The sequence below is a fragment of the Brachyistius frenatus genome, unplaced genomic scaffold (assembly GCF_029030835.1).
Source record: "Brachyistius frenatus isolate BFR_SWC_R1_liver_20210118 unplaced genomic scaffold, ASM2903083v1 Contig_155, whole genome shotgun sequence".
Lineage (NCBI taxonomy): Eukaryota > Metazoa > Chordata > Actinopteri > Embiotocidae > Brachyistius > Brachyistius frenatus.
Genome location: NW_027210754.1, coordinates 467,172 through 481,575, shown reverse-complemented (window position 1 = coordinate 481,575; position 14,404 = coordinate 467,172). Strand labels below are relative to the sequence as shown.

The window sequence follows — 14,404 nt, the reverse complement described above, 5'->3', positions numbered from 1 at the left end:
ATAATATGGTTAAAGACTATACTAATATATGGTGTACATTATATTTTTATGCCATGCCCCAAAAAAGTCATGTTTTCTAGACTGATATATCTCCTGGTCCTTTGACTCAACAAAAACGCATGACATTGTAGAGGAAGACATGCCGGTCGGTATGTCTGCTTAAATGGAGAAAAGGAGATAGTACACTATGTACTGGAATGCTATTATCCTCAATGTGGCTGAATTAATGTCCTTGTATGTGGTCATATAAATACCACATATGGATATATCATCTGAATAGTTTTATTTTTACAGAAAGGAAGAACAGCTTTGAAATATTGTATTTGATTATTTTCCATAAAAAAATGTTTTCCAATTGTGGTTGAAATGGCATTTTGGTAAAGATGACCGTCTATATGACCATACTGTACATTTGTCTCCAAATGAGTGTGCAATGAAAAGATAGAAAACCAATACCATAGTGAAAGCATAGGATGCCAAAGAGCTTAGCCATTTTTCTGAAAGGCAATTACGTTACAAAGCAGTACAACAAAAGACGGCAATGTAGTAGCCATGAGCTGAGATAGCTATAATGAGCAAGTAGAACAAATTCGGTCAACTATATGCAACCAAGGAGACAAAGCCTGAGATAAAAAAAAAAAAAATCAGTGGACAGAATGGACTCAACTAAAACAAATTAACTGCACAAGCCACAAAGTCCCTGTTTATAAGCTTCATAAACTAGTCAAAGACTTCACAAGCTGTAAACCCTTCCAGTATCCATTTCACTTTGTACAAACATCAGTAATACAGGTGGTATAGTCGTGAAATACTGATAATGTTTACACGTTAAAGCACTGTGGATCTATACATGGTCTAACTGTACCAACCGTAGTAGCCAGGGACTTTTTTCTTATCTCACATAAAGCAGAGAGACCAGGATGACAGAGGGGACATTCTGAAAGATTTGTTAGCACTTGTGTTGATCTGAAAAGCTTTCAATAGTCTCTGCACTTTGCGTGGTTTTTCTCCAGTGGAACTTTTTTTTTTTATCGTCTCTGACTGAGTCATTCTTCAACCTGACTGACATTAAGGGAATACTTTTTCACATAATGTGATATAAACAATTCTATATTTTTCAAATCTCAAATAGCGATCCAAAATATGAAAAGTGTTGTTTTACATTTCTTTATCCTTGGATGGCAGCACAGTATGTGACAATCAGACAGTGTCTTTTGTTTTCCTTCGAGGGCCTGACTTAACACCATTGCACTGTTGTTTGTTTAATTAATTGCACTGTTGTTTAGTTTAATTTAATATTATTCTATTTTTATTTTTATATAATGTGCATTTATATATATTTTTTTATATTTACATTTTGTACTATCTTTTCATTTTTATTGCTTTGTCCTGTACCTGTACATGCCGCTGTAGCATAAAAATGTCCCTTTGAGGGATTAATAAAGTATCTATCTATCTATCTATCTATCTATCTATCTATCTATCTATCTATCTATCTATCTATCTATCTATCTATCTATCTATCTATCTATCTATCTATCTATCTATCTATCTATCTATCTATCTATCTATCTATCCTCCATCATAGCTTGATCTGCTTCAAGGATCTGAATGTTGAATGATCAGTATTGCAGTTTACTAAGGAGCACCAATCTCTGCCAAACTGCCTTAACTGCTGCTGTGCCTCTGAGGCAGAAAGGCATTAACACAATGATAAAGCCAGATGCATCTCATAAGTAGAGGCCAAAAACATTTGTATTGCATTGTAGTACTCTTCACTCGGTTGTTGTGGCATTGTTTCATCGAATTTTAATGTCACAGAAAAGTTTTTGATGTTGTATTTAAAAGTTTTGATGGAGTACACAATTAAAAAGTTTGATTACCAACTGCTACACAGTTCATTTAAATAAGTAATGAGTGGGTACAGCTTTCAATAAAACTAACTCTGATAAAACACAAAGTTGTAGCCATGACAATAGACAATTCTTGATTTTTGGCCACCAGCATGTTTTGTAAGGTCACAGTAACCTTTGATCAGCAAATTCTAGTCATCCTTGAGTCCCAAGTAGACGACTGCAACAGATGTGGTGAAATTCTCTTTAGCGTTCCTTATATAGCATGTTCACAAGGATGGACTTGAGGTCACAGTGACCTTGAACTTCCAATCAGTTCACCTTTAACTACAAGTATTAATGTTTGTGCTAAATTTGAAGCAATTGCCTCAAGGCGAGATATCACAAGAAAGGGAAGGATGGACAGTTAGTAAGCTTAAAAGCACAATGCCTCCGACCGCGGCTGTCGCTACTGTGAAGGCATAAAAACAAGTTTTCAACTTTCACCTCTACCTTTATGCGATGCATGTAAAACACAAATTATAATTGCACATTAAGGAACGGCTGCGGCTTAAATGAGTGGTGACGACTTATGTTGCTATTTCTTAGTAAGTTTACAATACCTCATATCTAACTTAAAAGGAAAGATCTTTTCTTTTTCTTCGAACAATATCCCCAAATTGTTTACAATCTCAGAGTCCCTAGAGACAGCAGACAAAGGTTCAAAGGCTCAAAAGTTAAGAAACAGTGTTTTCCATTTAATAGTATGGTTTAACAAGCAGACAAGTGAGGCAAGCGCTGTTTGTTTGACTCCCTTCGACGAAGCTCAGAGAAAGCCACAGAGTGCATGAACCCTCCTGGTGGGTAGAAAGAACTGTTAAAAGGGCAGAATCTATTAGACCGCCAAACGCATGCTGCAGACTGACCAAAAGAGACACTTGATCTGGAACTTCAAAATGAGCACTTGCTGCTAATCACACTAGTAAAGATATGATACCAGAAACCTCAGCTCATTTGATGGAGCAGAGCACAGCCATGTTGAGGTTTGTGTTGCTACTGGGCCACTGAAGCTAAAAAAGATACTTTCAAGATACTTTGAGTAAGCATCTATGTTTATTAAATTGAGTTTTGTTTTCTCTCTCTTTATTAGGCGTAAAGTATTTATCAAGTCATATTTCGCAGCCAATCAACCAACCATTCCAATTACGTCTGAGTTACTGCTGTTTACAGTAGGGATGGGGGATCACAGTTGCTCGATTCATGCCTCTAAGCAATCTTCTTTCTAACTGACAATGATTCTGCCACATTTTCATTCTGGACATCAGCTGTAGCAATACAAGCCCTTCTACCTTCTTCCTCAACAAATGACCACGCGGCATCACACCATGTGATGCAGAGTAGCAGAAACTGGCAGTAAGTTCTGCCTCCCTGAAAATTGCACCCATCTCGCTGTTACAGGAAAAACGACCAGCTATGGCAGTGAATGTACCTTCGCCAGGCGTTACCCGATATCACTTCATGAATATTATCTTGAACATCAATATAGGCAATTTGACAAAGACCATATTAGAAGTCTGCACGTGTGGAAACAGATATCATTTTTTACAAGAACAAAGTATAATGTTGCCGTGGATACAGCGAGTTAAACCTGAGGCAACATACTTATAGCGATGTTCAAGACCTGGTCACGCAAATCAGATATCTTAAATACCAAAATCTCTTTTGCTCTGCGGCTTGTTTTTTCACTGCCTATTTTTAAGTTGAGCATAAAATCAACGGTACAAAAACCAAGCCATTATTTTTTTTGTGTCGGGTTCATGAATTAAATATATATTTTTTTAATTATTATTATTTTATTTTGGCTTCTCAATTGAATATGAAAAACCTAATGATACACCAATTAAGGAACCATGGCACCTTCACATCTCAGATTTGAATGCAAAATTTATCATTTCAAAGATGGGGATATATCCTCATCAAGTGTGAAAAATATCCCCAATTACATTCATATTTCCCCAAGTGTGCAACAGTTACAATCGCCATGTCATTACAGTGGATTCCAGTGCACGCTGTATAATTTATTGTACTATTTGTGGTTCAGAAAATTGTTTGGGATTTCTATTACCCACTATTATCCCTGCACACTACATTTAGAATCTCTTACCTGAAAGGCCACTGATGACAAACAGGAGGAGAAATGGTTTCCATGGTGAACCCATACTTGTCGAAGAGGCTCCCTTCTGTAAGAATGTTAGCAGATCTGCTTCTTCATTAAAGCTGTGCCTGCAAAGAAAAAAAAAAAAAACATCACAGTTAGTGGGAGGATTTGCCTCTATTTATCATATACATCCAGAAGCACACTGTATATCACTAAAGCTGTCAATCTAGATTCTGTGCAAATGTAATCAGCTTTTACATTCTTGTCCCATGATCACAGAGATGTTTACACCACACAATGTGGCCCACGGGAGAGACCAGATTGCCCCCGCTCCAAACTTTCTTGTAAAAAACGCTCTCTAATTACATGCAGTCTATCACAGATCCTAAATCTACAATAGATTCCAGTCTTGTGCTGAGAAAAATCCTGCTTCGTGGAACCCCTTTGATTATGAATGGCACCCACATCACAAACTAGGGTATGGAACTGACATGTGTATACTCCAAATACATAATGTGAATAGTTTGTGAATAACAATGCAGTCCTTCAACTTGCAGGGTAAGGAATGTATATAAAGGTGCCCGTGCACAAACACTGTAAACTATGTAAAGCTATGTACAGTATTAACACATGTACCTATTGCTTCATACTTCCCATTCATGAAATTCATAGTCATTTACGGAAGCATTTATAGACCACATGAATGGCTGTTGGGCATCAAGAGGCAAAAGCAATAATCTTTCCCTTCCTGAATTTGTATATTTTTCTGTTGAGTTTGAGCATATTCAATGTGGATTTTAAAAGTTTGGAGTTCCTTTAAACTGTGGTTGAATTGTTTCACCAGAGAGCGAAGGCTTTGTTATTTTTGCTCTTTACCTGCATTTAAAAAAAGATTCCAAACAGAAGAACCAGACAGAAATGGAAGTGACAGGGTTTGTGGGAAATGTGGTCTTCAGATAGGAAGGAGGAATAAATTGCTTTAGTTTTATACCCACTTCCAGTTGTAAGAGACCACACTATTTTTGTGCATATAGTAGGCCTATGTGTTGAATTTGTATTTGTATTATTTAAAATGCATATAAAGCCCTTATTATTACAGGAAAAAAAAAACCTCTGCAAATTAAATTTTAAAGTAGCTGCAAAATCCATCATTTTCTGCTGGAACATCTCACATCTATTTAGGTTAATTGGTAACTTCAATTACAGGATTGGGTATAAAAAAAAGACCATCCCAGAGAGGCAGAGTCTCTCAGCAGTGATGATGGGGAGAGGTTCATCACTGTGAAACACTGCGTGGGCAAATAGTGGAACAATCTCAGAATAATGTTCCTCAATGTAAAATTGTAAAGAATTTGGGGATTTACGATACATAAAATCATAAAATAAAAGAATCCAGAGAAATCTCTGTATGCAAAGGACCAGGCTGAAAACCAATATTGGATGGCCATAATCTTCAGGCCCACATACGGCACTGGATTAAAAACAGATACAATTCTGTAGTGGAAATCACTGCATGAACCATTGTTTGTGAACAGTTTGTCACTGCATCCACAAATGCAGGTTAAAACTCTACTACAAAAAGAAGAAAGTATATAAATCTCATTTAGAAACACCGCCAGCTTCTCTGGGCCGGACCTTGTTTAAGATGGATAGAGGCAAAGCGGAAAATGTTTCTGTTGTCTGACAAATTAAAATTTGAAATTATTTCTAGAAATCATGGACGCCAAATCTTGAGCAAAAGAGGCAAAAAAAGGAGAGGGACCATCCAGCTTGTCATCAGCGCACGGTTGAAAAGCCAGCCAGGTATGACGGTGCATTAGTGCACATGGCATGGGTAGTTTACACCTCTAGGAAGGCACCATAAATGCTGAATGATATATTCAGGTTTTGGAGCAACATAAACTGCTATCCAGATGTATTTTTCAGGGAAGACTTTGCTTATTTCAGCAAAACAATGCCAAACCACACTTTGCACATATTTCAACTGCATGGCTGTGGAGTAGAAGAGTCCCGGTGCTAAAACTGGCCGGCCTGCAGTCTACACCTGCCACCCATTGAAAACATTTGGTGCATCATGAAACAAAAAATATGCCAGAGGAGACCCCGAACTGTTCAGCAGCTGAAATCCTACATCAGGCAAGAATGGGACAACATTTCACAACTCCCGCAACTGGTCTCTCAAGTTCCCAAACGTTTAACGAGTTGTCAGAAGATGTAATGGAACATATTGGTAAACATGCCTTTGTCCCAACTTCTTTGTGCATGTGTTGCTGCCATCAAATTAAAAATCAGCTTTTTTTTTATTATTTTTTATTTTTTTATAAAAGAATAACATTTCTCAGTTTCAACATTTGATATGTTTATTTTATTCTATTTTCAATTTAAATATGGGTTTACATGATTTGCAAATCAGCGCATTCTGTTTTTATTTACATTTTAGACTTTAGAAACGGGCTTGTACTCTGCATGTCAACTTCCATACAGACAATGCTAATGAAACACATTGCTGGTTGTTGCATGATTACAATGTAAAGGGAGTAAAATTGTGTTGAATTTGATCATTTCCCTCAGTGTCATTGATCTCCACAGATAAAAGGGAATGTCTACATTTATGGAAGGGGAATGTGCATTGGTTTGAATCTTCTCTTTGTTTCTCTTGCTCTTTCATCTCGGTGAAAGTGTCTCTCTTCTTCATTTGAGTTGTTGTGTCATTTAGATCATTAATGCAGTGGCAAAGACAGCTCTGAGGTTTGAGGAATGCATGTCCAGATCCAGTAGGAGTCATTCTCACATTCATCATTCATGCCTCCGTGTCTTTGCCTCACCTCATTTGCTCTCCTGCATGCACAATACATCAGCTGTAGTACTAGTGGGTTAAATAATTAGTGACTTAGTGCTTTTGCTGTTTTTAGAGACAGCGAAATAGAGAGAGGAGGAAAGGGAGATAAATTAACACAATTATTTCTGACTTATATACCATTTTTGTTGTCTGTTTGCAGGCTGTTCGCTGCATGTAATCAGCTACCTTTTTTTTTTTTTTTTTTCTAAGTGTAATCCTTTTCTGTGCAGCTGGAAATACATTAACAAAAGGAAAATTAGGGCCAGCACCTGATGTTGCTATTCTTGAGTTTTTATTATCATTGTTCACTGATGTAAACAATTAAATAGCTGAAGGTTTGCTGTCTAGACAGCTGTATGCACAGGCTGGTGAAAAAGTTCTCTCCTTTTTGGAAAAGATTCTCAGCCTCTTTTCCCTCACCATGACCCGTCCTGCATTGAACTTGAGTATAGGAGCATAAAAATAGAACACACAATACCAATGAGTGATAGAATATGAGCAGAAACCTACTGCATACATTAAAACACACACATCACCTCAGGAGAGGAAGCATTCTCGATTCCTTCTATACTTCCCCACTTCGATCTATTCTTGAGAGCTTGTTGTCATACAAAATCCTGAATACGTCCGTCCACATCAGCCTTTGGTATTAATTGGAGTCGGAGGCACATTTCTTTCTGTAGAAATCCACCAGCAGCTTCTCTTGTTTTATCAACATATGCTTGCAGCATGTTAGAGTTGTCAGTTTGACATGCAGGTGCAAGACTGTTCAAATTCAGGAAGCAGGAACACAGATAGCACTTTTTCAGACTAAGTACAAGTACTTACATTTGGGTACTTGCAGACAGTCTGAGTACTGATACAAGTTCTTAATAATAAAGCAGTATTTCTACCATATAAATCACAATTACCATACAAAGTGCAATGACTTTGAAAACTGCACCTGCCAGAGTTTGGCTTTTATGTGAGCCCTGAAAATCATCCGCTTGTAGCAAGACTCACTGGGGAGTAAAATTCACATAAGTTCACTGCACAGTTAAGCTGATGAGAGACAACGGGTGGCTTTTTCACAAACTCATGCACCGTCAGTGAGACAGCTTCTGTGATGTGGTGACGGTTGTGAGTCTAAAACCGTCCTCTCGCCGAGAAGGTAACGAAATCCTTTTTCATCAACAACCGACAACGGCTGGTCATCAAGAGCGATGCATTGGGTACGACCATCGTTTATTTTTACTGCCTGCGGGTTGTCTGTGGACATTTTCTCTTGCTTCTTTAGTGTTGTTTGTTAGCATTAGCAAACTATTTGAACTCTGTGTTGTGTTGGATATTCAGATGTTTTATCAAATTGCTTGCGTTAAATGAGCTTTCCCCCCCCTCTGCTTGGTAATTTAGCAGAGCGGAGCATGCGGTCTGGTTTGTCATTATCACCTACTTTGAAATAGTTCCAAACTGCTGATATTTTATAGATAAAGTAATATCACTGAATGGTTGTATGGGGTGTGTTGTATCAGGGACATTTTACAATTATGAGTATATGAGGAGAACATTTGTAAAAATTTGTGTCAGTCCTCCTAAATGTCAGCAGATTGCATTTCTCTTCTCTCAGATATTCTGTCTCGCCATCAGGCCAATAGCATGCTAGATACTTTCATGTTTAATCCTCCAAAAATCTGTACACAATCGGCATTCAAGGCTCACACGCAAACCACGTGCAAACGAAGGGCTTATTCAAAGATGAGGAGGAAGGACAAGAGGAAGAAGAGGATAAGGGTGGTTTTGGCACCAACAGACACTTATTGTTGTGGGATAAATATCAAAACTGAATTAGCGCTATCAAATAATCTCTAGTCACAAAGTACAACAAAGTGTATTACTTTTGTAAAGTATCTGCAATGATGTAGATTACAATATGTTTAGGGAACTTGCATTGTCCTGAATATACATTAATTTTGTCCTCTGTGTAAATTATTCCTAGCTACTGTCAAGTATGTTTTATTTTGAGAGGATGGGTGCCTCCCCCTTGTCTGAATCAAATACAGCGTGTCTGAGAAGTCGAACTGAGGTGAGTTTAGGTTGTCAGTGTCTCAGAATTCTGCCAGACATGTCATTTATGGACTCAGCTTTCACTTTTCAGTTAACCACATACTTTACACTGGAGGAAAAAAACACTATGCATACGGCAAAGGAAATGGAGCATAACGGCATGAAAAATTGGGCTAAATTTAGGTTAAAAAAAAAATGCATTCAAGCAAAAACTAAATTAACACAAGCAAATAATGACAAGCCGATATAAAATCCTTCAAAATGTCCTCAAAAAGATATGCTGTAACCCCTCTTCTACCCTTTTCCTCAATGCAGACACACTGTTACGCATGCATGAGGAACTGAAATGGTTCTCACTGGGACATCACACTGAGAGATGCTGAGAGTCTGGATTTCACTGGATCCTGTATTTCACTTTCACAGGGAGGTGTACAAAAACATCACAACAACTTTCACGATTTCACCGAACGCTGAAACTTTTTCAGCTGTGTGCTATACACAGTACATTCGGGGACTGTGGAGCTGAATTGTGCAATACTTCTGTCCAAGCAATCACAGCTCAGCCAGACGATTATTAATGAGGTGAGGTGGACAGGGTGCAACGCGGTCCACTGACAGTTCTCAGTGTGATGCTGGGTCTCATTGTTGTGTTTCCACAAGGTGTGGTACACATGAAATAAATGGCATCATGGTTTGCCAGGCAGAAGCTCGAGAAAAAAAAACCAAAGTCACAAACATTGCCTGAAAGCATTCCCACAGTAGTTATATTCTCATTAACCTCTTGATGCAGTTAATTGTCTTATTTCAAGAGAATACAAGACAGCCACTTTGTAAGGTGCTTCTGAGAGTCTTGAGAAAATTGTATGAATGATTTGTTGACCGACGTGGCAATGTGAGACTCTAAATACTGTATTTCCGCTTGTGTGGCTGTCGTAGAGTAAATGTACCATGTTTGTCACCACTGACCTTATTCGGTCGGAATGGGTCAAAATTCTAAGATTTTGGATTAGTAATTTAAAAATAATAATACAAAAATAATAAAATAGTTTATTCGAGTATCGTCCCATCTCCTTTGTTTTTACCAGCGCCTGTTAGTAATACATTATTACCACCATGAGGTGGCAGTAATGCACCTAAAAGCTTTTTGCCAGCCCCCATCCACAAACAAAAGTAGAAGAGAAGATGTTCCCAGAGGGGTCTGGTAAAACCATAAACTGAAATATATATATATATATTTTTAAACTGACATTTTGAAGCTCAGTGTTGGTGGCTCGGCCCGACTATGCTTAATTCTGGCTAATGGAAAAATTACAGTGGTGTGTGCATTGAGATGAGGCGGTCTGACACCCAATGTGTAATCTGTAGAAATTTAAAATAAGTGGGGGTGGTAGTCGTGATTACAGCAGTGGTAATGATAGGGAAGAATACTTTTAGTAGCATACGTATGGTACCAATAGCAACACCACAAATTGGGACTTTACCAGCAAATGTCTGCCTGCTCAGCAGTAAATATTTGAATATATTGTAGTCATGCTAAAATATGTTTAAGGGTCAGTGAGTGTAGACATTTTTGCCCTACTTCAAAAGCTTCATTTTACAGTGCCACTGACAATGCTGCATCTTTCTATCCTCTTTCTTATTGTGGAAATATTAATGGATTTGTAGCTGGTGAGGATTTGGTACGATCAGACTTGTTTGGACTTGTTTAACTCTCTCCACAGCTATGGTGTTGACAACAGCTACATTTTAGGGTTAAACCAAAAAGGTTGTGGTAGTTATAAAGCAACTGCTTCGTAAAAGGAAGACAAAAATGAACACAAGCTTTGGTGATCGGTGGTGATTAGTCATATTAACAACTTACAGAAATAGTTCATGTAATGATACGATTAATTTGTATTGCAACACAATAAAATAATGGAACCTTTTTATAACGTGAAGTTAAAAAAGAGAAAACACTTCTTTGAGACATGTTTGTAGAAGCTGCCTGTAGAAGCTCTTTAAAATAAGTGCTGTTACACATGATACGTTTTAATAATGGGGCAGAACATGATAATACTGGGATTGGTCGAACCACAGTTTCCCTCCTTTGACCAAGACAAGCTCTTAGATAACAGGATATCCTTTTTTCCTCAGATTAGCCCTTCACTAAATCAAGTTAACGCCAAAGCAAATTCCTAAAAATAGCTAATAACAGACCAGGTGCCGGAGGGGATAATGGTGAATGTTTCACATATTCTGTCACTGGATTAGAAGGAAGAATGAAGTAAACATTGTATACAAGTAACTTCTACTGAGTTCTCTCTTCCCTCAGCTAAAGAAACCGAGCACACCCTTGAGCAAGGCACTTTTCCTCCATCTGTGCCAATGAAACTGCCCACAATGACCAGCAGTAAAACCTAAATAGGAAACTACCAACTAGCCATGAGAGCCTAAAGACAGGAAGTGCTGAAAGTGAACATTTCTACCAAATCAAATAAGGTTTAGAAATAGAATTAAAGCTATATTATGCAATGTATTGCTTGCAGGCAGGAAGTGCATCATTTGTCCCACTATCCACCCCCTCACTTGGTCAAGTTCCTTCACTTGTCACTCATCTTCATGAGATGTCTGCTAAGAAGTGGCATGTAGCCTTAGGGTGCGGTAAACAGCATCTATAAAGCTATTAGAGGTGAAGCAGGTGGCGATTGCTGCCAACGCAACCAATCTGCTAACAATGTCAATGTTCATGTTGTTTTAGAGCGGCTTCCTTTCTGCTGCTAATTTACATATTCTACTCCGTTGTGTCCTGAAGAATATTACCATTGTTCCCTAAGGCTGTGGCCAACACACTCCTTAAATTGTGCTGCGGGCTTCCACATAACCAATCGCCCGTGAAATACGTATAAAGTCAGAGATGAGAGCGCGTTTTGATGATGTCATTGTTTTCCAGATACGCTGCATGACATGTGGGGACAATGAATTGATAGTGAGATGCACTCATACGTCATACCGTTACGCAGCGTAACCTCATGACATTCGTTTGCAGGTTATTCTGCAACAAGTATGGCTGCAGCTCTGCCCACATGGAGCTCCACACACACACACACACACACACACACACACACACACACACACACACACACACACACACACACACACACACACACACACACACACACACACACACACACACACACACACACACACACACACACACACACGGAGTAAAGGAGCTGCTCAGGTGAACGTCTCGACTCGTTACAAGAAAGGCCCAAAACGAATGTACTAAGGGACAAACGTCAGCCTCAAACTTCATAAAATCAGGCCAAAACAGCGTTGAATCTGCCGACAGTGGCGGGGAGGTTATTGGAAGCTGTGCCGCTGATCATTGTTGCCCTGGTGATCATTGTTGCCCTGGTAGAGCAGCAGCTCTCCTGCACTGCTGAACAGCCAAATCCCCCCGCAGCGCTGTTTACACAATCCGAGTGTCGCTTTGAGTAACTGTGTTTTACAAACTAAAGAACGAAGAGATTATTCATGTTTAGTTTTTAGGCATGCAGTTACGTTTCTGCTGACAAGCAAATCGATAACACTTATTTTGTTGAAATTGTTTGTTATCAAAATTAATAATCAAATATTTAAGTATTTTATCATATATTCTAAATTACCGTAATCGCAAAAACGCCCAGACGTATTAGTATATTATTTTAGGGCCATATCGCCTTGTAGGGCATTATTATGTCAAAGTGAAGTTGACCTTTAACCTAAAATGTGATCACATAATCATTGTATTCTCAAGTTATGGCCACAACTGTATGTACGGACAAACAGTCGGATGGGGAAACCTAAAAAAAAATAGACATAAATCAAATATAAAAACAATAATTCCTTGAATTACAATAGGGCTTTCGCAGCAATCGGTGCTCGGGCCCTAATGAACAAATTTGCAATATCGCATATGAAGAGATATGGCTGGGTATGTTTTCCACCATTTAAGTTTTCTTGTTTGACCCCTATCTTCTGGAAGTAGTAGTCTTGCAAGTGTGTGGACTTATAACAATAAAAGAATGATTTCAGAGTATAATTTAAACCTTTAACAGTTATGAAGCAAGAACATCGATCAGTCCCATGGACATGGAACTGGTCTTGGGTATTACTCGCCCTGTCATTGGAATGAATTGCAAATCTTTCTCAAACTAGAGTACTTTATAGTCCTTCAAGTTTTTAAAATTTTAAACGTTTTTAATTAAGTGATGTATTTTATGACTATTGACAATATTTTTATTGATTCCTCCTTGCTGTATTAAATGTCTTTGTTGATTGTTTGTTTATCTGATTATGGCAGTTTTTCATTTCTTACGTCTCTCTTAGAAAACAAGGTCTCAATTACCTGATTTCATAAAGATTTGATAAAAATAATTTATTGTCTGAGTATTACATTGTACCGATCAGTGATTTGTTATTAATAAGTCAACATGTTAGGAAAAATGTATCAGTACTAGGTAACTTAAGGAGCATTTGTTAATGAGTTTCCTGCTTCCCCTGATACGGCTCTGAAATGCAGAACGGCTTTGTGCACAGCATAAATAATACACAAAAGTACACAAACTGTACACCAGTAAGAAAGTAATTCAGAAGATGCAGCGTGCCCATGTGAAAGACAACATTCGGGTGAACCAGTTCTGTTGGTAACATGACATGCTGCTTTCAAATAAAAATAAAGGTTCTGCAGCACTGCACTACACAGTTTAACAAATCTGAATCTGATCACTCTCTTCTTTACTGAAGAGCAGAGAGTCCGACCAGACTAGCAATAGTGATGTCATCGACAGACAAATCCTGGAGCTGACTATGAATAATGACACAACGCGTACAACAGCATCCATGGTGATTTTACTGGGAGACTGTAATGCTGAATCATAGCACTACATTCAAATATAAATCCATTTTAATGCAATATCTACAACTAAAATCCTCTGAGCCTACAGCGTCATTCATTAACTCGGTCTCACTGGACTTCCAAAAAGGTCACCTGATGACATCATGATTGAAGCCTTGATCCTCAGCTTTACAGTGTAGGGAGGCGCAGTGTTGTATACAGTGTGTTCTTCAAAATAACTTGAATAACACAAGAAGGTTCTAATTATACAGGAAATTCCCCTGCAGGATTGTTTTAGTAGCAACTACAGACTTCTGCAAGCACTCTTTATAAGTGACATATAAAAAGCTGCTTTTGAGCATTCACTTATACCCTATTCAGTCTAAGTTCAGTATGAAATTGGTGGTGAAAGATGTTAAGGAATCCTTCAAATCTAACAAAAGCCGGATGAATGTTCCAAATCAATGCATCATTGTTTTGATGAGGATTACAGCCATTCAAGCAGCGTATATGGAACAATAGAGGCGATCAGGCTTCCCAAGAAATGACATTTTCACAATTCCAGGCTTTCATATAAATTGTCCACCGAGTGTGACGAGTCTGTATTCCTTTTAACTATGTTCATTCTACCTCCAGGGTCAATAGGGTAGACGCTATGCTAATCAACTGGTCTT

At 38.2% G+C, this 14,404-nt stretch overlaps 1 protein-coding gene across 12 annotated transcripts in view; it reads right to left on the bottom strand.

The window, feature by feature from the left end:
• The window catches only part of cntn5 (contactin 5), a 106,567-nt gene that overhangs the window by 67,212 nt on the left and 24,951 nt on the right, over positions 1-14,404 (bottom strand). For 11 of the 12 annotated variants that reach the window (XM_069716315.1, XM_069716313.1, XM_069716317.1 and 8 more), the window contains one exon: positions 3,997-4,109. In XM_069716315.1, coding sequence (XP_069572416.1) covers positions 3,997-4,051 — 55 coding nt within the window. In that variant the 5' untranslated portion in view covers positions 4,052-4,109. Of the gene's footprint in view, positions 1-3,996; positions 4,116-14,404 lie in introns of all 12 variants that reach the window. The other variant, XM_069716314.1, reaches the window with a different exon arrangement.